Here is a 24,521-nt window from a genome sequence, read left to right as displayed (position 1 = left end):
TTTTTTCACTCTTGTCGTAAATAAGGCGGTCGTGATTTTAGTAGAAGAGCGTGGCTTCTTATAGCAGTTTTGAAGCAAGAAAGTTCAGAGAAATAACCATTTACTTTTAAACATAAATCAGCAATGCCTTTGCTGGATACCATTACAGGACGGTCAGCAGTATACGAGATCAAGTAAATGCTCTCTGCCGATTGACGGAGTTTGACCAAGGAGTGTTATTTGAACAATTTGAACCTGTTAAGGTGAGTGTAGGTAGGTGAAATGGTTGAAGTACTACTTTGGCACTCCCCAAGTATCACTCAATCGCCGTTTTGTTACCATTTTCAGATCTCCCAGGGGCAGATAACTGCAGCCAACTAGAGCTGTTAATGTAATAGAGAAGATTGATGGGACTTAAGTTCGCGCACTGAACCAGACTGACGAAGAAAGGAGCGCCCAGCGACCTTAATCACCTAGCTGCCAAATCGGGACATTTACACCGAAAGTGCTCAATAGTCTCACTCTCTGAAAAGTCCCCACAGCTTCTGCCAAGGGGGTTAAATGGTAAACCTTGCTCTTTCGCATGTGTACCGATCATCCAATGACCGGTAAATACAGCTACGAGTTTGGGAATTGAATGGCGTGGAATCGCCAGGACTTTCTGAGTCCTCCGTCTATTGCACTGGAGCCAAAAAGTTTTCGAAATCGCACATGAAGAAATGGAGTTCCATCTTTTCTGTGATTTCCTGAGGAATGAGTTCTTAAATGTCCCTTTAACAACAGTTAGGGGAATACCGATGACCGGGTAGGAGTTCTTTGATACCAATTCAGTCCCCTTTCTGGCACGCTCATCAACAATTTCATTTCCCCCGATTTTTCTGTGTCCTGGAACCTACCTAAGATCAGTGTTGGTTGAAGTGGGGATTCAGCCAGCGCCCAAAGGTCAGGGTAGTATTGCGTACGCTACACAAGCAGGACGAAGAAAGGCGAACAATAGAGCTGTTTCAGTACCGGCAGCTAGAGCAAAATAATGTTAACGCCCGGTGTCGCGTCTGATCAAACTGAACTTCCCGACAAGTGCTAAAGCTAACATGAAACAGTGTTCCAGAGGACATACCGAGAACAATTACGGACACTTAAGTTAATGACTCACGACCATATCATACGCAGACAAGGCGGTAATGCACACGACCTTACAGCACACTTTCGAAGTTCCATTTACTTCTTAATGGAGTAATGGAGACTATCACCGACGTATAACCTTCATACGTCATATGTGGAGAGCCTGGGGAGGTCTGTTTTAGTGGGAGCGAGACGGCATCAATTGAATGTTTCTGACATTTTTATCGTCCCCTCCCACAAAAAAAGGTCAGTGTACTCCGTTAAATTAAGTTAAACTACATTTTTAGGTATTTAATTTCTGTAATTGACTTAGTCTTTTCGGATGTCTATCTGAAGGATAGTTCTCTAATATGGTAAGTTTCCCACAGCAAATTATACACATTTTTACTACAATTATGCTTTCCATAGGGTACATCCCGATTAAAGAGCTTCTGCTCCCCTCTCATCCTAGTAAGCCGAGTTTCAAACAAGCATTATTCACATCACAATTTTTACTAATCGATAAATGGTCAAGAAGAGTTGAAATATTTGGTCACAAAATTATAAGAAAATGCATTTCGCTACACTGCAACTTTTTTTACGAGGCGCTCTAATGTACAGTATGCCTCCTCGTGTCGTATTATTGGCAATATTTTGCAAAACATACTCACCGACAAAAGTAGCCTCCATTTCGCTCAAAACAAACGCCACGTCCTTCACAAGGGTTTTCGGCACAAGGTCTTTGTTTCTGTTCGCATGTTGGACCCATGTAACCTGGCTGACATTGACACTATTTCATGGAAGTGATGGAAGTTGGAAAAACTTTGAAATAAAAGAAAAAGATTAGCCGTACTTTGAACCCACCTTAAAGCTAGTTGTAGTCAGCTCGCATCTGCCAAAGACACAGGGCTCCAGTTCGCAAATATTCAGGCCGCAAAATCTATTCGAAAGTAAAGTAGAATAATATGGGTTGTCTAAAATGAAGAAGTTACTATATTTCGCGTTTTCATACCTCCCCGTGTAGTGTCCCTTACACTGGCAATAGTTCGTACCGTTATTAGGTACGCATTTGCCATTGAACTGACAGGGATTTGGTTGGCAGGATTCAACGGTTTTTTCACCAGCAGCCAATTTCATTTTATAGGTATTATCTGTTTACAGTAACAAATCAGAAACTAAATAAGCTCCTCAAAATCTATTCAACTCACCCCATTGTATTGACACGGTTGCATTTAGTAGGGCATTCGAGTGGAGGCCTGTGCGTTGGCGGATGTGCAGCGTATTTAGATAGGATGTAATATACACTGGTGGCGCTGTGGCATCGACTGTTCTAGTTTGAAGTCTATTACTTGACATAGATGGCATTGACCTTGAACGGTCGTGTGTATAAAATTTGTCCTGCGGATGTAAGTAACCGTACGATGAACTCTGGCGCTCCGCATCGTAACTGGGTGGGCCGGTGTGTGGAAGAGTAGTGGGCTGCTGATACTTGCAAAGTTGCCACTTTGTGCCATTATTGTCCGCGTAGTTGTCGTAGACCTAAGATGCGAATAAATGGTAACAACTCGTTAGTGTACAATAGAATTACGGGGTGTGTTCAAAAAGTATCGCGAATTTTGAATTTTCGCAGATTACGTATTTTCGAATTGCGATTTTTTTGTGGAGATATTTTGGTACTCATGTCTCTCACTCATACCGACGAATTCGGCTATTTTGAATGCTCATCTTCGATTTTTACCTATTCAAAAAGATGGGTCAAAGAACCTGTATCAAATTTTGTGTGAAAAACGAAATTAAGTGCGCAGATGCATTTCGAATGTTACTTTGGACCAAATCAACGTTTATCGGTGGTAAAAAATGTTCTCAGAAGGCCGAGAAGATGTGAACGACGAAAAGCGTGCCGGACGCCAGACGAAAAAATTGATGAAGTGAAGAAAATGGTATTGGCCAATCGTCGAATCACCGTTAGAGAAGTTGCTGAGGACCTAGACATATAGATTGGCTCGTGCCATTCGTTTTTTTTTTCAATCATTTGGGCATGAGACGAGTCGTCGCAAAATTCGTACCAAAACTGCTCAATTTCGACCAAAAGCAGCATCGCATGAACATTGCTAATGAGATGTTGGACCCTGTCTGCGACGAACCAAATTTGCTCCAGAGGGTCATAAGTGGTACCGAATCGTGGGTTTATGGTTATGACGTGGAAACCAAAGCTCAATCATCTCAATGGAAGCTGCCACACGAACCAAGACCGAAAAAAGCGCACCAAGTTCGGTCGAATGTAAAAGTTTTGCTTACCGTTTTCTTCGATTGCAGAGGAGTTGTGCATCATGCGTCGAGTTCTTGCCATAGGGTAAAACGGTCAATAAGGAATATTATCTGCAAGCAATCCGCCAGAAACGCCCGGATTTGTGGAAGAACAAAAATTGGTTCTTGCCCCTGCTCACACATCGTTGTTTGTGCGCGACTTTTTGCCCAAAAACAACACACTAATGATGCCCCAACCACCGTATTCCCCAGATCTGGCACCTGTGACTTTTTCTTGTTCCCGAAACTGAGGAGACCCATGAAAGGACAACGCTACGCTACGATTGACGAGATAAAGAAGGCATTGAAGGAGGAGCTGAACAAGATAAAAAAATGATTTTTTGAAGTGCTTCGAAGATTGGAAAAAAACGTTGGCACAAATATCTCATGGGATTACTTTGAAGGGGACAAAATAGATATTAATGCATAAAAAAATAATTTTTGAAAAAACACAAAATTCGCGATACTTTTTGAACACACCTCGTATGGCAAGGCGGGTTCATGTTTGCTTTATACCTCCAAGAGACTACCATCGATACAATCGCCATTCTCACTAAATTCAACGCCTTGCAATTCGAGCATAATATTCTGACCGAACGGTGCCACTAAATGGTGTGTGAAGTCCACATTTTCCGGCATCGCACGTGGGTAGTTAAGTTGGTAAAGATGACCGCTGCTGTTGTAGTTCAAACTGATGACCCGCTCACGTCGCTCCAATGGTGTCACTGTAACGATTATGCGCAATATGCAAACTCTCAAAAAGGTTCTACATACATACATAAATATAAGTAAACCTCTATTTTCTCACCTGTGCGATAGACAGCTTGGAAGCCTTTGCCTCTCGGATGTTGTCCTGTGCGAAATTGTATGCGCAATTGTTCACGCTCGCTAACGAATATGCCCTCGCTCAATATTTCTTTGGTGCGAAAGGGCCGTAGTGGTCCGCTACCAATGTCCACTTCCAAAACTGCGTCCACATTCAAATCGAACTCATTGAATTCGAGCCAAACGCGTCTGCCAGCTGGCGCTTGTATCACGTAAGCACAGTTCAAGTTATGTAGTAAAAAATGTGGATAGTTGGGACTGAAGACGGTGCCCTCACGTGAAGTGAGCGTCTGTAGCGGACAGCCAGATATATCGATTGCCCTCCAAGTGGCCGCGAATCCCGCACCATTAACGGAGTAATCACTGTGAAAATTCACCATTGCCTCATTTGAATTGGAAACAAAGTCAAATTTGGACATATTGGCGGTGTGTGTGCCACACCAACGTACATATGGCAGGAATGATTGTGCATTATCTACTGGAAGGGGCAACATCAGTTGGTCGGCCTCCTCTAAAATACTATTGCGCTTGCGGCGATGTGCCTTGGCTTTTCGTCGACGATGTTTGGGATTTTGATATTTCGTTACAACGCCAGCTGCAGTGGAAATCCACTTATTACCACTAAGCGCTGCTTTTGTAAGCACTTCTCTTCTAAATCGTCGATTTCCACTGTGCGTTTTTCTGGCGCCTTCGTGCTTCCGATTTAAAGTTTTCCTACTATGAGTTTGCTTTGTGTACCTGTATTCATTTTTGGCAGTGTTGACGTTTGGGTAGCTCCCCCGCTTTTTTGGTGTACGTAGACCTCTTCGCAGACTACGTTTCGGTCGTTTGCGGTATTCCGTTGCGAACTCACCTATGTCCACTTCATTGTCCGTCGACGATAGTTGCTCTTCAGAAGTTAACATGGCCATGGGTTGGGGATTGCTTCCCGGCTCCAGTGTTATGTGCGAGACTAATTCGAAGTCTTGTATGCTGACAAAATCATAGAGACACTCATCCTGTGGCTCAAGATCTATTTTTTGGAATTGAAGTATTATGCGGGTACGATCTGGTGTTTTAATATGCACCCAATAGTCCATATTTAGGGGATATGTGTTGGGGTAGGCTTTTTAAAACGGATTAAAAATATAAACATTTCGTAAATGGTGGAAGCAGATTTCTTAATAATTAACAATACAGCAAACGTTCCATACGAGGTGAATAAATTCTACAAAAACTAGTACTCTCGGCAATATTGAAATTTTTAATCAGCTATATTTCCGAGCCGACTTTCTTTTATTCAATTAAATAGCTTACCTGGTGACACTAGCCTGCCCTCGGCACCTGTAACTGTTAGGTTGTTGGCGGAAAATGTGCCAAATGAATCTTTCGGTTTTTTACATACATATCCACCGACTTTACTGCACTTTTGTGATTGCCAATACAAACCCGAAGGCAGCATTGGCGTTGGTGACATCTTCCATTGCAGCCCCAAACAGATGGCATCTGGGGGGAGTTCCTCGAATTGTCCTTGGCCAGGCAACCAACCCTACAAGAGAAAAGAGTAGATCGAAATCAATGCATAAACGTATCTACTAGTTGAGGAAGAATAGGACGAAAGACAACATACAATGTCTTCGCAACATTTTTTGTCTGCTATTCTGATAGGTTTTATATCTATCATATTTCCAACACTATGAGGAACTCCAGGCGAATATGTTCTTTTATTAGCGGCATTAATTGGTTTTCTAGCCGTCGATAGAGAAAGTAAACTCTTCGTGTTCGAGGGTCGTTTGAAAAGTCCGTGCAAAGTCAGAGAGAGGGCACCACTAGCGCGTATCTGGGTTATGTTTAGTTAGTAGCATCTCTTGGTATAACTCACACCAAGTTCCAGCCAGATCGGTATATTTCTTTGTGTTTGGCAATCGTTTGAATCGAGAAAATCGGGTGCGAACTCGTTTTACATCCCCCTATTCTCCAGACTTGGCTCCCTCGGGCTGCTATTTCTTCCCAAATTTGAAGAAATGGCAACCAGAAAAAAAATTTTATTCGAACGAATCTAGAACAGCGTTGGATGAGGTGTATAAGCCTAAAAAGAGACAATATCGAAATATAAAAAAAAACTTTACCCCAAACAATTAAGTGGTTTTTTTTATTTTTGCACGGATTTCGTACGTCGTTCAGACTTAGGAGGCAATCTGTCTTAGTAGATATATGCGAATTCAGTCGGCTTTGACCGGCGAGAAACCTGCGTGTCGGCCCTGCTGACTAATGTTGGCCTGTCTAATATCGACGCTATTCCAGTTAGCGACTACGCGAGGAGCCGAACGCATCACGTAAGTCCAACTGCCAAGTCCTCCCCATAGCCTATGGGCTCGTAATCTTACTCAAATAATGTGGTAAAGAGATCAACAGTAATTAGAGACCACAATATGTGGGAACAGAACATCTCAGTGTGGGCGTCTTCCTTTTCTTGACCAACCGCTTACGCGATTTTCTCCGAGTTCAACAAAGTGTACCAGTTATTTCTTTCTCGTGCTAAGTGACGCCAGTTGGACACACCAAGTGATGGCAAGTCCTTCTTCACCTGATCTTTACAACGCAGAGGAGGCCTTCCTCTTCCTCTGCTACCAGCAGCTGGTACCGTATCGAATACTTTCAGAGACGAAGCGTTTGTACCCATTCGGACGACATGACCCAGCTAAAGAAGATGCTGGAACTTTATTCACTGCGCGCGCTATGTCTATGTCGTCGTAAAGCTCATACAACTCAATGTTCACGGGTCCAAAAATCTTAAGCAGAATCTTTCTGTCAAACACTTCCAGAGACGCCTTATCGGATATTGGGATCGTCCACGCTTCTGCGCCATACGTTAGGTCGGGCATGAAGATAGCCTTGTAAAGTGTTAGTTTTGTTCGTCGAGAGCGGACTCTAGTACTCAATTGCCTACTTAGTCCAAAGTAGCACTTGTTGGCAAGAGAGATTCTCCGCAATGTGTCTATTACCAAGAGAAAATAACCCTAATTCGACAAGGTCAGAGGATCACTATTCACATAAATGTAGATCTAAAGGGAAATACCATCTCCTCAAATTTCATTCCCATTACTCAAATTTCATTCCCATTACCCATTTCATACTCATTACCTGGAAACTCATTCTTGTATCATCTGTCCACTCGAATTGGCCGCTTTTCTCCAGCTCTGCACCAAGCCAGTAGATCAGTTGAGGCGAATAGTCAATTTGATTTCGTATATTCGATGTAATAAATCTGCGGGGAGATATAGAAAAGGTAGCTACGAAGAGAACTTCGTGAGAGATTCTCATAATTTACCTGTGTTCATCAGAGGACGACACCGATGACAGACGTGCGCCCATGCCACGACATACTTGCTGCGCCGTCCACCAATCGACTTCGGGATAGGAAATGAACAGATAACAGGAACCATTATAGTATTTTAAGCGTTCGTTGGCGCATTCAGAAGCCGCTAAAAGTAGGAGAATTGCAGAAAAGAAGAAAGTGTAATGTGAGTGATGTTGTGGGTATCCAATGCACAAATCACTGCGCTTTTCAAAATGCTCAATCAAAAAAAAAAAAAAAAAAGAAATCAGCAGCAGTTTAAGTAGAGTTTAAGTTGGCACGCAAATGATGTACACTCACGCACAGCTAGTTTGGCAATATTCATAAACGTGCAATATATTTTTGTTAAATCTGTACATCTGCACAAATTTAGCACCAATAAAAATCGCAAAGGTTTGTCTGGCTCGTAGGATTGTGCTGTTGTGGTGGTATTTGGGGTCTCGAATTAAAAAAAAATTCCATTGTTTTAAATAAAGGGAGACACATAAAAGTATTTTCAATGACAAACTACACATACATACACCTATTTAGACATACTTAAGTGTCAAACATCTCACTACGATATGCAAAATAAATGTGTAAATTCGATCCGAGCTTAAGAATGTGGCTGGAAATGATGTCTCGAAGAAAGCAACACTTAACGTAAAAGGAAAGAAAAATAATAAATAATACTTGTAGTACTCCTTAGCCGACACTCACTCTCTGGACAATGACTAATGCCATCTACGAAGCCAAAGAGAGTCTTCCTTGATGTATCTGGAGCCTTTAACAATGCATATACGGAAGCTTTGATAGAGGGCCTGTATTCAAATGGATCAACACTGGTTCGGCAGCCTATTAAACTGTCGAATAGTGATGGGTGAATGAGCGTCCAGTACAATCTCGAAAAAGGCAAACAGAGGAACTCCATAGAGAGGAGTGCATTCTCCACTTCTAAGTAAAACAAGTTCTCATCAAACTTGGGAATAGCGAACCGAAACTGACGGCATTTGTTGATTACTTGGCTGTTATCATCTCATGTAGATGCCCTCAAATGATGAGTGAAATACGCACAAGGAAGCTTAGGGAGATCTACAAGTGGACGGAACAGGTCGGACCAGAGGTCAATCCAGATACGGCGGTCTTTACTCCTTGCAAGGAAGTACAAATTCCAAACTGGTTGGAATACTGACGGGACACTGCAGTTGCTCATTGCTCTTTGTAAGACTCGACAAATGTGCCTAGGATCAGTATATTTTTCTTCCTTGAAGGATTTTGCTGACGAAAGGCTAAACAGATTGTTAAAACTGGCAAAGGCATTATATGAAATAATATCTTCGACTCCAAATACATGGCACTGCTAACACAATGGCCTCTACAGGTTTAAGCCAGCACTAAATACCTATCAAACAAAAAACAGCCAAAGCAGTTTTTAGTGTAAAAAGTAACCTTGACAACGAGCATAAACTTTAAATTGTTCGATCGATACACTACGAGATGTCGATCACAACAGCCATCTACCGAGAAAATAATGGATTTATTTTTCCCGAAACTGATATAATATAGGATTTTCCAATAACAGGTGTTATTGGTGAATGGATTGCGCTATCGAGAGATGATTAACGATTTTTTTTTGTCCGAAATTGGATGGTACGTGCCAAACAAGCAACAAAACCATTGACCTTTTATGGGAAAAGTTTCCGGACCTTGTTATCTCTCGAAGAGGTGATCACAATTGGCCACCGCGATTCAAGACCTCAAAGATGGAATTCGTGAGGCTATCGAGGACATAGGGCAGTCACTTTGTAATTCGGTTATGGAAAATTTTATGAAAATGATATTATCCTGTAAGCGTGGTCGTGGTGGTCATTTGCCTGATGTTGTTTTCCACTATTAACGGCATACTTCCTCTTTATAACGAAATAAACATCCGATCATTTATATTAAAAAATAGCATTTTTCTTTGAATATCAAATTAACACCTCTCATTGGAAAATTCTTTACAAGAGCAAAATCGAATGAAAAGAACAAAAATGTGAAATATGTAGGAAATTAATAAAAATATTGGAATAAGTTTCCGTCCTTTCTTAGCCAAAGTTACGAATTATTTAAACAGTTAAAGAATACTTGATAATATGTGAAGTATGTGTCATTGGAAGCTACAACTTTACTCCATCTTTCAGGCAGCATACAAATTCCTAATGAAGCACGACTTCCCGCAAATGCTTTTTCTTCAGGACGAACGTAGACATCAACATTTTTGACGTCAGTTAAAAAAGAATCTTTACGCTTCAAACGAATTTCAGCTACTGCGATCGAGACCTCACATATACACCTTCAAACCACCAGTATATTACTAGAGTGGAAACAAAAATAGTATCAGCAGCGACTCCTATTTTACTAGGGCGGAAACTTATTCCCATACGCAATAATAAAAAAAATATAAAATTTTGTTCTAAAATATAGTGGTTCGCTATCTTCATTAAAAATAATTGTGGTTTCTAAATATCGTGAAATATTTTCGACTAACAGTTAAAGTAATAATGACGTGGATTTATACATACGTACAACCAATGGTTGCTATCTTTAACTTAACATTATTTTAAACAAGAGGCTAAGCCGCGATTTATTCTATATCATTTGATATTAAAGTTCAACAACAAAATACTTTTAATATTATGATTATAAATATTAAATATGCACACAAAAAAGAGAAACACTCATGCAAGATTTCTATTTCTCCACAAAACTTAATTAAGCAAACTTTTCTAAACAAAAATTCTATACAACTCAAAACATTGAAAAGTTAACTGCGACCACTGTGTGATTGTATGCATTTGTTGGCCTGTATATGCGGATACATATACCCTGTGGGAATTCAATTGTTTGTTGTTGGGCTTTAGAAGGTTTAAAGAGTGCCAGCTTACTGACTTGACCACTCCAACCTTGATGCGATATGGAAAATTCTCCTCCAGGGTATGTATACCACAACAAAACACATACACACATACACGCGGCACTGGAGAGACTTACCACGGAACGTATAACTTCCTGGTAGGATGTTCAGTATTTGAGTATCGAAGTTTTAGTTGCAATACGAGGCAAAAGTAAAAGTATTTTACAATAGGCATACACATGTAAAGGTGAGAGAGAAATTGTGATGTGACATGTACATGTGATCGAAAGAAGCAGAAGAGGTGGTGAAATAGAGTAAGAATGGTTAAAGCTTTGTGGGGAAAAAACGTTTGCAGCATTTCGATATACGAGTATGAGTGTATGCGTATGAGTATAATGAGAAGTGTATCAATATTAAGAAAATACAATTTTGTGTATTGCCGAATTTTTCAATTATACAGTTATAGAGAGTAAATAGGGTATATAAAAATTTAATACGTACAAACTCATATTAGTACGCATATACTTATGTACAGGTACATACATATATTCTTCATAACGCATACGAGTATGTGGTAGAAAACACATTCACTGAAAGGCATACACACAATTACAGGTAGTAAGTAAAAACACAAATAAATATTTTAAGTTTTAGAATTTTTTTTACAAAGTAAAAGTAAAAAAGTTAATATATTTAATGCGCCAATGGGTATATACATTTAATAAATTTTATTTTTCTTTTTTTTAAATTCAGGTTTCCCAATAAATGCCACTAGTTGTGGAAAAGTACGAATTTAATTGAGATTAGGTGGAGTGAGAATTGGCTATCCGGTGACTTGATCAAACCTAGTGTTTATCTATTCACTAGATGGGGAAGGTCTGGCAATTAACGAGGGCAAGGCGAAATATCTTAAATATCTTCTGCCATCAAACAAATACTCGCCACCGTCGCATCTAGACATCCACCTCAGAGACGACAGTTAATAGACATAGGTATATAATTTTGAAGTAGCCTTCAGCTTTGCCATCCTTGAAATTGAAAACCACGTTTTATAAGTTCCTCATCGACGACAAAATCCGGCGAGGCGGCCCTTGAAGTGTTCGAGAGAAGGATTCTATGCAAGGCTTATTGACCTTTACGCATTGGAATATTGCAGATGATTGAGCGATGAGTTGCTTGCGCTTTACGGTGACAATAGATCCAAAGGTTTAAAAGGGGCAGGAAAGCCCCTGTGCAATGGAAAGACTAATCATGAGGAAGAAGAAAAAGACGGAATGAGAACAGGATGGGGAGAAAGAGTTTTTTCTAATAGCGGTCGTCCCTCGGCAGGCAATGTCAAACCTCCGAGTGTATCTTTGCCATGAAAAAGGTCCTGATAAAAAAAAAAATAACTACAGTTCGAAGTCGGCTTGAAACTGTAGGACCCTCAATTTGTGGAAGACGCACCCTACAAATAGAAGGAGGAGCTCGGCCAAACTCCCACAAAGGGTGTACGCGCCAATTATATAAATTATAAAATTATAAGTTTTTTATAATATAAAAATTATTAACTTTATTTAACACAACCTTTTACCACCGGAGTCATCTGCTAAAAAGAAAGATCCATTTTCAACAGAACTCCCATTTACAAATTCTAATTGGACAATAGTGAGTTTCACACTTTATTACTCATCGCTGTTAATTGCTCTGGTCGCTCTCATAACAGTCGCCTCACACTTCGATTGTAACTGCAAGTAATGCGTGTGCTGTTCGCTGTTAACTGAACTCGCTTTCACAGCAGTCGACTCACACTTGCATTGCACTGTAGAAGCGCTGTAAAGTCGTATGCTTAAGATGTTCGCTGGTAGGAACACATCAGAGAGCATATCCGTGTATGAAGGTGGCCAGCAGTTATTTCTGCTTAACTTATATTTAATTTAGATCTCGCCCAATTAAAGGTTTAAAGCGTATCACGGGAGGGTTCCCATAGATTCATACTTCCAGAATATATTAATTTATAGTTATGATGTTGGGAAGGAGACATACATGTTTTTTCCTATAGGCAAGCTGCGTTCAAAGCCCTGTCGTCGCCGTGTTGCAGCTCTCTCCTAGTCAACTTCTATAAGAATGAAAAATTCCCCTTATCTGGGCTCCCGGGCAAAGGAACATAGAAGGAAATGAAATTGTCGGTTTCAGTTGTTCTCATCTCAGACATCGATGTCCTCTTCACTGTTGTTAAAGGGAAACTGCACAATTTCCTTCTTAAAAAACTCAAACAATATGGAATTCCATTCTATCTCAAAATCACTTTGGCCAGTACGAGGAAAGCAGGACGCTTAAAGTGCTGGGGATCCCCGCCATAAAATTTCCAAGCGAATAGCTGTGTTCACCGGTCACTGGCGGAGAAGCCTTCACTTCCGTACAACCCCCATTGTATTGGCTGTGGCGATCTCATAGAGAAATAGACTGTTGAACATTTTCTTTGCAAATGTTCGGGTTTGGCGGTTAGGCGCCTTTGGTTCCTTGGTGTGTCTTTTGGGAGTAGCCTAAGTCAATTTTACAGCCTAGATCCCTTTTCTCTCTTCCACTACACGGCCGTGATAGGTAGTGTTTGTTCTTCCATTGCCGCATTTGGCTATTGCTGAGTCTTGTATTTTAGTTTAAGTAGCTTCAGGTAACTTTTGAGTGTCTAGATTGTCTGCAACTTTGCCGCCAGCAGGTGTCGGCTGTACTAAAATCAATGACATACCAACAGAAACTGCTGATAAGCATTATATTATATTCTATAATCGGGAAAATAAAGGCATCACTGTGAAAGTGAACTTCGAGCGACAACCAAAGACATCCCGAGACTGTCCCAAGTGCGGTGGTTTTGAGCTACGTTCTTCGCGTCCAGCTACTAGAGCCCTTTCCTTGCTGTGACCGAAGCCGGGAGCCTCTCAGTTTAGGTTAGGTTAGGTGAAGTGGCTGTCCTTCGACGCCCCCATTCCAGTTAGAAGACCCTTGCAATACAACCGGAACTATCCTCTCCTGACTCTACTTGGTCCTCTCTAAACCATCGTGTGGTTGTGTGGCCTTTAAAAAGCTGGCTATAAGATTCGCATCAACTGCAATGTTGCCCAGAAAAGCGAGATCGTGTAAAGTCAATCCTCTGCTACACAGAACCCTGCACCTGCGTTGAAGTTGTTCGACTTTCCTCCTTCTCCTTTTCTATATCCTGAGAGCTTCTACAATGGTCATTGGATGGTGCCCCTAATCTACTGGCATGCCTTCCTATTAGAGTGTGCTCAGTTCGGGCACCTACTACGATTCTTAGATTGTTCCCACTTAATTTAAGTAGACTCCTAGGGTGACCCATGCTTCATTCGGTCCACGTTTGTCTACTGATTGCGCAGGTATGTGACTGTTTTCAGTTGGAATTTGCGAATGCAATGGTGTGTCTCTCCATTAAAAGTTTAAATGTTGCTAAGGGCATGGGTATGTGGACCTTGTCCTGACTAATTCCTTAAAAGCTTACTAGTTTAAGACCGATTCGGTTTTCGACAGGTTCAGCTCCACTCGGACTGCTCGCTCAAGTAATTTGATTTCGGCGACGATTTATTTGAAATCTCTGCTTTCGGGCGATATGGGCCATATCTGGTTGACGGGTTTCTTAAATTTCGGTAGTGGTAGCTCTTTACTTGCTTTCCACAATTCAGAGATAATTAGAGAAGTGCGCGGCACCTCTCCTTACATAGTTGTTTTAGCATCGCGTGCAAATTTTGTTGAAACAACGACTTTTGCCGTCTCGATGACCACCCGCTAGAAAGAGACGCATTCGGTTGTGGTGGTTTATACAGTCGTCTGGAAGCTTGGTTTTATGTAGACGAGAGATGCAGTAAGGATTGCAAGCTAAAAAAAGGTTGTGAATCTCTTCTGATTCTACAATGCCTAATCAACAAATGTCATGGAGAAAAAGTCATAGCCCTTCAGTTCGAAGTGTGAGGATTCGTCCCCAACTTTTCTCGTGGAAATAAAAAAATATATCGACAATAATTTTGCTTCCAATAGCATAGCTTCCAAGCTCCTGACTTTAATTTTTGAATAAACCAATATACCAATTGCGTTCCTGATCTCTTAGTAGTTAGAATGTATGCACTTTCGATTACACTTTTGCATAGAATGTACGAAGTAGTGTAATGGATTGCATCGCAGCTGACATGAGGCGTTGTATGAGCAATTTCGAGTGTGTATGCGGAATATGAAATGAAGAGAGTTTTTAAAAAATACTCACTATTCTCCATATAAGTCTTCGCTTTGTAACCGCCAAAGTGATGCGAGTAGTCGGATACGAAATGCAAACCCAAATAAGAGCCAGTCGACACATGACGCAGCAGTTTCAGTTTAGAACTCCAATCGCCGCATAAACGTTTCGGTAATGCGTTCGTATCTACGTTGCCTTCGGCTCGCATCCGATTGTGATGATTGGCTGGATAGTTGGGATTCCCTCGGGGATAGTCGGGTGTCTGTATTAGGTAATTCGTGTGCGGCCGATAGAGGCTCGAGAAAATGTGCAGCAGCTTCTGGTAATTCGTTTGCGCGAGATTGTAGTTGTTATAACTATTCGAATACAAGTAGTTGGTGTTGGTGTTGATGTTGGTGTTGGTGTTGTAGTTTGAGTTCGTGTTCACATTTGCATTCACATTCACATCCATATTTATATTATTTACAGCATTCGTGTTGGCATAATTAGTATACGTATTAGAGTAAGCGTTGGCATTAGAATTACTAGATGTAAATGTAGATGTAGATGTAGATGTAGGCATAGTATACGATGAACTAAGGCTAGGTTTCTCATAAGAACTTCGCTTTCGAAAGGTTTTACTTATGTTAATATTACTTTTATTACTATTATTTATATTTATAGTGTTTTTGTTTTTGGAAGATTTTGTAGTTTTGAAGTTATCATAGTGCGTTGGTTCGGTAATTTCCAAATAGTCATAGGTACAACTGCAAAATTTTGAGAAAGTAAAATGAACGATTAAAATGTTTTCTAAATCTCATACTCACCCCGCTTCATTCTCGATCACAAGCTCTTCGAATTCGATGACAACGCGATAGCCTGTGGGCGCTGTTATTGTCGTGAAACAATTCGCGTTGTCAGGATATTGGCGCGGAAAGGAGGGACTCCAAATTGAGGCACGTGGATGCTCCTTTGTCAACGAGACAGTCTTATTACAATCGTTTACCCAGCTGCGGCGTAAAGAGTCTGCGGGTTGTAGGTGGAAATGTTAGATATGTATGCGAAAAAACAGTAACAAATTTGTAAAGCTGAAACTGGGATATGGCAATGTCAAAACGTTATTCATAGTTTATATTTTTATCATGACAAATTTCACGAACGAGCAACATTTGGAAGTTATTAAGGGCTTAGAGGGAGTCAGAATGCTCAAAAAATTGGATTTTTGTTGCATTTTCTTAAAGTATAATATCTTAAAAATATTGTGTGAAAATTTGAAGTGAATTCGACAAATCCTTTTCGAGTTATTCAACAACTAGCAAAGGGCGCTCGGGCACTCCGGAGCTCGATAGCAAAACTTTATATGCGTTTTTCTCAAAACTATGTTTTTTGATCTGGTGATCGCTGTAACTTAAAAACTGTTTGGTAAATTTCAATAAAATGTATACTGCTTTTTTTCAAAAATTTCGATTTTTTAACAACTAATTGTCGATTTTTTTTCTCGAAAATCTGAAAAATATTTCTTGAGTCCGCTATATTGTTAATTTTGAGAAGAAAAAGTTTCGATCAGACACAAGATTATCTATTAATAAAACTAAATTCTCTTGTCCGATTGACTTAAGATGTATCTCCGAGGACTTGTGATGATCACCGCAAGGGGCTTCTGGAGAAGCGGGCTCCACACAAACAGCGATAACTTTAACAATTATTAATGTTTTTTTTTTAACTTTCGCTAAAGTCAAGTCGATAAAGCAACTGACTAGCAAAAAAAATGATTGAAAATCATAATTTTTTCGGTGCTCTGACTACGACTAACTCCTTAAATTATAAAAAAATTCAGAGGGTTGCCTTTATAGTTTGTGTCCAATAATGAGAACACAGTAGAATAATAATGAAAGTGGCTTTATTGTTTTTCAAAATAGTCTTCTTGAAAGCCAATACACTTCTGCATTCTCTTCTATAAGTTTATACGTAATTTGTTAAGCGACATCGCACCTGAAACTTATCATGTAGATCAGGATAAGGAATGCACGGTCTACCTGTATCTGTAGCAGAAATTAGAAAAACTATTCAGCCGTCTAAAAATAACCAGTCGACGGGACCTCACGAGTTACCAGCAGCTGAGTTACTTTAACTGATTGATGAAAACAACGTGAAGTTACTCCTACAAACTTTTAATTGCAAGGGGGTTCAATAAGTACACGTATTAGAAATGAAGACACAATTTTTTCAAAAACTTTTGTTTGTTTATTTTTCAAAATAGTCCAATACTAAACTTTTTGATAAAGATATCGAATTACACAGCTCCTCACACGTAGATTTGCAAGGGTATAAAATATATGTTGCAGTATGTTGAAAGTTCTGTTATCTCAGTAGCATAATTTCAACTAATGGTGGAGCTGAAGAAGACGCAGAAAACTATCTGCGTAAAGCTAGGTCCTATCCTTTGGACGGATAGAGTCAATTTGGAAAAATAGACAAATCTCACAGAAAACTAAAACCAAAGTATTCAACTCTTGCGTAAAATCCACACTATTAAATGCCTTCGGAAATACGGACTTGTGGCAGATCACCGAGCAAGATCCAATCCAAAAGGGGTTAAGTGGTCGTAAATGGCGTTGGATCGGGCACACTCTCCGAAAGGACAGAGAAAGCAGTAGCAGAACAACATTGGAATAGAACCCACAAGGACACAGACGATCCGGTCTTCCACGAAATAGTTGGAGGCGTTCTTCTGAACTAGAAACAGTTAACCAAACGTGGAATGTCGTTAAGAGAATAGCGGTTAACCGAATAAGATTTAAATGTTTTTTGAAGCCCTATGTTCCCAGGTGGAATAATAAAGGAATACAAAAATATACATGCATATAAAGGACAACCCTCCTACAAGTTTCTAACATTACAACAAAGTATGTGACAATAAATGTAGTATTTTAGTTTGTATTTTCTAATTTAAGGGTTTATTTTTTAAATGATCAATAGGCGTAAATGTATTTATATACAATTTTTTTATTGAATATTCACTAAATAATATTATTAAGTACTTATTAAGTAAATATTTTGAATTAATTATTAATCTTCAAAATTAATTATTAAATTAAATAAGTTCTCTTCTTTTTTTTTTTTTTTAAGAAAAACGTAGGTTGCAATTATCGAGACTTTTTATAGAAAAAGATTCAATATAGTTGATATCTCCCAAGGACGATAGATTACCATTTTGGCATTCAGCTATGGTGAAAAACGAAATTGAGAGAGAAATGGTGCTCACACTCACCAACGTAAACGTACGCCATCAGCTGACACGATCAAACTAAAGAGAGCCCCATGTAAATGAATTCTCACCACTGTTTCGTTACGCAGTATCGTAAATAGCTGCTACGTTAATTTCGTACGTATTCACACATTCGCCCATCAGTCGTTGCTCAGATAGTAACGAAGCAGCATGAGTGAGACTCTGTTGATGCTTTTTCGTATATCACTAACACAATCTTATTGCCAGCCGCAATCTGCACGATAATTTCACACATATTCACCCTCGTCCAATCAGTCCTTGTTCAGACGGCAAGGATTCGTCATTGGTTCATTTTGTTCATATATCACCAACACAATCTCAATTTTTATGTAATTACACTGTAAGTGACGTCAACTCATGAGCTGATTTTTTCAAATTCGCTGAGAGCCGGTAAAAAAAATATTTTTTGCAATATTTCCCAAAAGTAATTTATCAATAATTGAGATTATAAATAAATATTTATATTATCCTGGGAATATCAAATTTATTGCTAAAAACTGAAGACTAAATTTTTTTATTTGTAGTTGGTGCCCTTCGTTTATGGCTATTCCGCTCTCAGTGAATTTGACATAATCGCTGTGTGTGTGGCGTCCCACTTGTGCAACTTATTCGTGTGCTGTTTGGTTAAGTTCTTCTTCTTCGTCCATTCTTGTTTGCATTTTCACATTTCTCTCACGCAACTGCGCCAGTGTTACGTCACACCTCCCTGATAGGCGTAATCTGGTATTCTATCATTCTGGCAATTATCGAACTTTTTTTTTGTTTGAAACTGACTTTGTTCTTTTTTTATTATTCCAATACAAAATTTCTTTACATTTTCCAAATTCCGTTACGTCTTTTCTCCGATCATTATCACTTATCTCTCTCACACATTTATCAACTTACCATCGCTCATCGCTCGCTCGCATATCACGAAGCTTTTCGCACTGCAGTCGCGATCATTCCACATGAAAGTGCTCGTTAGTGGACTTCGATTCGTTTGTATACCCGGCGGTGTGCGAAAAAAGCGCCGCAATTCTATGCAGTCTTGGCTGCTGAGACCATCATCGTTGGGTTGCTTATTGTAGTGGCTGTGTTCCGTCCATCCTGGAAACCAGTCTATTCGAATGAAGCAAGGGAAGAAGAATGCAATGAGTGATTAGTGACTTGTAGAAGGGTACAGATAGAGATAGTTTAGATCTTCCGATAGCAACGATCTAGAAATGAGCTTTGGATTACTAGTTCCCCTTGCTAAACCAACCACTTAATTAATTTTAAGCAGAAAATATAACGTAAGTGCTCCCTTATACCGAGTGCACTTAATTAGTTTTAAGCTACCTGATTAAGAGAATATAAGGGGAGGTGCTTCCTTCTACCTAGGCGCTTTTTGACTCTTAATACTTCTGCGCCACATTTGAAAAGGTAGGCGCGTTATTCATGTTGCCCTATAAGGACTTCGATGTCAGTAGATGGGTATTATCCTTCAGGGAGTACACATCTTCCGTTTCCACCTTGTTTGCTTTGAAATCTCACATACTATGTTTTAGTCCTATCTTCCACTAGCTCAAAGTGGATTTTTAAGTGCCAGTTTAATTTCTTGGAATGTTGGTGAGCCTCACACAATTTGAGATACGGGTTTTAAACATTTTGTGCTAAATAAGTCGAAATGAGATGAAGTCTGCTCCATCGAGTCACCTGGATAGTACAGCGCAAGTTCAGAAGGAATCCAAAATGAAGGAGTCCAGTGTTATAATTGAAGGGATACTCTGTTGATAAAGTTTCCTTTTGCTAAGGTTTTCCTCGACATGTTTTACAGCTATCGTGGTGGATAAACCTTGGCTCGGTGGAGACTACAGTCTCAGTCTGGTAGGAGTCGGTTCGTTCTCATCTCCATCTCTCAAAGATCAACCATCTCTATTTGCGGATTAGGAGTTTAACTGCCACAGAGAAGTACGTAATACGCTGATCCGACGACTTCAAGGCTAACGTAGTAAGTTGAATATTTACGTATCTAGACTCAAATTTATTTTATACTCCTAGATATTTAAATATGAGCTCTAATAACTGAAAAAAAATTGGGAGCTCAAAGCATTCCAATAGATGACTCCGATGTTGTTGGAATGATGGCTGATCTATGAAGTGCTTAGTGCTTGTGCTCAGAATTTTTAAGGGCTCTATAAATTAAATTTGCATCGAAGTTGGGACCTTTGTCTGCACCGACGGCTCCACGATGGAGTTGGGAGCCTGAGCAGGGGTTTCTCTAAATACGGCAATTTATCTCTTTCCTTAAATACTACTAGCGTTTTTTAGGCAGAAGCCTTTGCGACCCTACAGGCATGCAAAATGCTTAGGGAACCCGGAATCAAGAGAGATATTAACATTTTTTTCGATAGTCATGCCGGGATTAAGGCTCTGACGACGCCATGGTGCAGATCCAAACTTGTCAACACCTGTAATGAGGAGATCAAAGCTCTTGGGTGTGCAGGTAACATTTCTCTGATCTGGGTTCCGAAACATAGGAACTTAGAGGGAAATGATGAGTTGATGAGTCGACTGGATTGGTCTAAGAGAACTACTACCCGCTCATCGGTATCCCTGGCTTTTATTGAAGGGGAATTGCACAATTTATTTCTAAAGAATGCGCAGAAAAGATGAAGTTCCATTTCTTCATGCGTTGTTCTGAAAATCTTTTGGTCCTTGTTCAATAGACGGAGGACTAAGAAAGTCTTTCGGACTCCACGCCATTCAATTTCCAGACTCGTAGCTGTATTTACCGGTCTATGGATGATCGGCAGACATGCGAAAACGCTAGATTTACCATTTAACCCTTCTTGCAGAAGCTGTGCGGACCTTTCAGAGAAGGAGACTGTTGAACACTTTTCCTGCAAATGTCCGGATTTGGCAGCTAGACGATTAGGGTCACTGGGTGCTCCTTTCTTTGACAGCCGAGGGCAGTGCGCCAACCTCAATTACATCAGTCTTCTCCATTGCATCAACAGCTTTGACTGGGTCTGTAGATATCTGCCCGTTGGAGGTCTATCAAAATGGCACTTTAGTGCTACTTGGGGAGTGCCATAGTGCTACTTGAACTATTTCACCTACCCACATACCTAAATTGTTTAATACTACGTATAACTTTAACTTTATAACTTACTTGTGTATTGAAATAGCAGTCCATCGCTCCAGCGAAAGTCTCCTTCATAGTTGCTATCCGAGCCGCCTACCCAATAGGCGTTTTGACCTCCATAGCCTGGACTATGGAAAAGTAGCTCATTGACTACTTGTTGTTGTTGTTCATTGCGAACGGAAGCTAAATGTCCGCCCAAATTCACACAGTACTCTTCAGCATCTGGCCATGACATGGCCATTTCTATCGCTGTTATACAAAACTGCTGCATAGCAACCCAACCGAACTCGCAACTGGCAACGACTTCGGGAATGGGTAGCGCCGCATAGGATAAGTAAATTGTGGGCAGTGTTGTAAGGCGCGTATTGGGATCGACACCGGAAATCTGGCCATTCTTTAGAGGCATGAAGTTATAGTGCAAATGTGAGGCCTTGAACAGATGTATATTCAATGTGTTACCAGTTGAGATTAGAATGAAAGCACGCATGCGATTGACATCGTTTATGCAGTATGACCAACGACTGGAATCGCTTTCGAATATCTTAATTATAACGCCATCACAGCTACTAAAATCTTTCGCTGGCGGCATAGATTTGCCACCCACGCCGAAGTTAAAGTCCTTTACTTGGTTTTCCATGAGCTTTAGAAATCCATCCAAGGAACTCGTAGAGCGCTTGTTAATATGCTCTCGCGTCTGATTGTGCGCGCTCCACGTATCAGTTCGCGCCGCCGCTTTGGGTTCAGCACGCTTGTACACGCTTGAAGTTGTGCCGGATTTTTTTTTGCTGCTCCCACTGCTGCTTTTCACGGTCATATTTATGCGTTGGGTATCGATTTGTACGCCTAGACTGGTGTAGATATTGAAAGTGTCCTGTTCGCCAGCAGCATTTAATTGAATGCCATCGGTTGGCTGCAGTATGGCGCTGTCATTGTTGGTAACGAGTGTTAGACTTATGCGATTTCCATACGGCAGGTGAATACGAAAGTAGCACTCGAGCGCATTGCGTATGCTTGGACGCACATAATATTCATCGGTCTGATTGCTTGTCGTCACATTGTAGCAGTAATCAACCAGCTTGTAGCTGAGACTGAACATCGGACTTTTGTGGAAGTGTACTGTGGTGCGGCTGCGCACATCGAAATGATAACTGCGATCGACGGCATTCAGCTCTTCAAGTTTGCCACACAAACGCGAACCATCGTTGAAACGTATAAATCCGCCACTGTTGCATGGCACATTTAGGCGCTGCAGTTCAACGAGTATACCCGCCGGTGGGACGTCGCCCTTTTCGAGATTTGGAGGTGTTGATGGGTTGTCAGTCTCGAAGAGCCGATAAGGGGGAAAATGTACCGTGCAATCAATGCTGTACAATGGAAGTGCTGTATAATCCAACGATCCTCTGGTCACTTCGCGCAACAACAATTGGCAGTCTGTGTAGATGAAGAGAAGAAAGAATTTTTTTTAAGTAAAATATGTAACTAAATATAACGGTATATATGTATACATGTGATCTCGGTAGTCTACCGTAAGTGCACTAGCTTGCCATCCCAGAGGTTGTGGGTTCGAATCCCACGTGAAGCACGGTCCACGCACTGTTCCAAATTTACCTAATTTACTTCTTTCTAATAATTTTCCATCCCAAAAACATTTTCAAATTCACTTATCCTTTCCATCCCCACTCCCGCACACTAATCAGTGCGTTATTTGCATTGTGGCTGATGAAATAAGAAAAAAAAAACAAAGAAAGCATTCAGGTACACATTGCATCAGTGGCGCCAGCAAGAGGAAGCGGACAACCGCGGTAATAGCGCAGACATATCAACTTTAGCGTAGTCCCCAACCATCTGTGCGATCCTTCTGGCAGGAAAATGTAAAACACAGATGGCGCTCCATGTACTAAGAATGCGTTGTTCCTAAGTTTAGGACTGGTAGCCGCAGGCTAAGCACCTACCCTGTCAGAAATCAAATAGGTTAACGTAGCCAACGCAAGACAAATGTCTTGTCGACGCCCTATGTTCCCGAGAGGAGTGAACAATGAGTATAATTGCCGTTTACACCCTTTATCGGATGTTTATCCGAGCTCCTCGTTCGTTTCACATATGAAGGAACTTACAGTTTTAAGCCGACTCCGAACGGCAGATGATTTTTTATGAGTTGCTTTTCTGTAGCAGAAATACACTCAGAGGTTTGTCATTGTCTGCCAAGGGGGCGACAGTTATAAGAAAAAACTTTTTCTATCATTTTGGTGTTTCATGCACGGAGGTTTGAACCTATGGACTTTCGAATGGAAGTTACCACCAACTAATTCAGCTATGGCGGCCGGGGGGTATGGTTAGGTTAGGCTGGGCACACTGGGACCAAGATAACGCATTCGTCCTTTGTGATATCATTATGAAGGAAGTAAGGTGAATGAGAAACACGATGGGATGAAAGAAGAAGGCGGGAAGAGGTAGTAGTGGAATGATTAGGAGGATGGGTTTAGAGTGTGTAGATTATGACGCGTTTGCGTCAACCGCCTTATGCTGCTGATGAAGTTCATCAGATTTTTAATGTCAACGCCAGCTATACCTGCAGGTATAGCAAAGAAGTAAAAGCCAAGATGCCTAGATCTTACCCCCGCCAGAGCAGGGCAGTTTAGGAGAAGGTACTGAGATGATTCCACCTCATCCTCCATACATTCGACGCAAAAAGGACTCGAGGTAATTCCAAGTCTCACAGCATGCAAGTCTTCTCGCGCATATTGGTCTGTGAGAAAACCCACGAGGTTCGAGAGCTGAGATTTTGTCAACCTCAGAAGCTCGCCTGAGTGTCCTGATCCACACGTGGCCAGAAGGATGTCGCGACCTTACAAAGTTGTGTACTTGCCTAGCGCTCGCTGAGTTGGCACGAAACCCACCTCTCCAGGAGCAGACTGCTGGTAGCCAGGTGGATCCCAATTCTATCCCTTTGCGGGGAAATCATTTCAAATATTCATTGTCTAGCCAGCTCATCCGTCTCACAGTTTCCCGCAACGTCGCTGTGACCAAGAACACAGATGAGGCTTATATCAAAGAATTCAGAAGCAGTCGAAAGTGAGACCAGTTTCGAATGCACTGTTAGTGACCCGAGGTCCCTAATTGCCGCTTGGTTGTCGGAGCAAATATTTACTTTTTTGATTGGTTGTCGGAGTAAATATTTACTTTCTTAGTACGCATGAGAGCAGCCAATCAACTACTTTCTTGATTGCGGCTACCTCTGCCTGGAACACACTGCAGTGGTCCCGTAACCTGAATATGAGTCTGATGGGAAGCTCCTCGCAAAGAACTCCTCCGCCAACCTTTCCTTCCATCTTCGATCCATCCGTGAACAAGTTCACCAGGCCCTATCTCCAAGTGTAGCCACCCCTCTACTCCTGCTTTGATGGGATGTCAGTGGAGAAAGTTCCGATTGGACTAAGCGAGAGTATACATTGATCCGTTGACAGGGAGATGAACTCAAGGATGCTTAAGTGACCATAAGTG

General features: G+C 40.8%; 1 protein-coding gene across 5 annotated transcripts in view; it reads right to left on the bottom strand.

The window, feature by feature from the left end:
- The window catches only part of LOC128857285 (uncharacterized), a 206,783-nt gene that overhangs the window by 30,624 nt on the left and 151,638 nt on the right, over positions 1 to 24,521 (bottom strand). For 4 of the 5 annotated variants that reach the window (XM_054092977.1, XM_054092979.1, XM_054092980.1 and 1 more), the window contains exons 6-19: positions 21,048 to 22,451; positions 18,800 to 19,012; positions 15,453 to 15,651; positions 14,677 to 15,392; positions 10,562 to 10,579; positions 7,523 to 7,676; positions 7,336 to 7,459; positions 5,509 to 5,740; positions 4,196 to 5,317; positions 3,904 to 4,112; positions 2,289 to 2,619; positions 2,093 to 2,231; positions 1,945 to 2,020; positions 1,752 to 1,870 (exon numbers count right to left, since the gene is read on the bottom strand). In XM_054092977.1, the coding sequence (XP_053948952.1) occupies positions 1,752 to 1,870; positions 1,945 to 2,020; positions 2,093 to 2,231; positions 2,289 to 2,619; positions 3,904 to 4,112; positions 4,196 to 5,317; positions 5,509 to 5,740; positions 7,336 to 7,459; positions 7,523 to 7,676; positions 10,562 to 10,579; positions 14,677 to 15,392; positions 15,453 to 15,651; positions 18,800 to 19,012; positions 21,048 to 22,451 (5,056 nt within the window). The remainder of the gene's footprint in view (positions 1 to 1,751; positions 1,871 to 1,944; positions 2,021 to 2,092; positions 2,232 to 2,288; positions 2,620 to 3,903; positions 4,113 to 4,195; positions 5,318 to 5,508; positions 5,741 to 7,335; positions 7,460 to 7,522; positions 7,677 to 10,561; positions 10,580 to 14,676; positions 15,393 to 15,452; positions 15,652 to 18,799; positions 19,013 to 21,047; positions 22,452 to 24,521) is intronic. The other variant, XM_054092978.1, reaches the window with a different exon arrangement.

Source organism: Anastrepha ludens, chromosome 3, assembly GCF_028408465.1.
Source record: "Anastrepha ludens isolate Willacy chromosome 3, idAnaLude1.1, whole genome shotgun sequence".
Classification (NCBI taxonomy): domain Eukaryota; kingdom Metazoa; phylum Arthropoda; class Insecta; order Diptera; family Tephritidae; genus Anastrepha; species Anastrepha ludens.
Note: the sequence above shows the minus strand (reverse complement) of the source record. Positions and strands in the feature narration are given on the sequence as shown.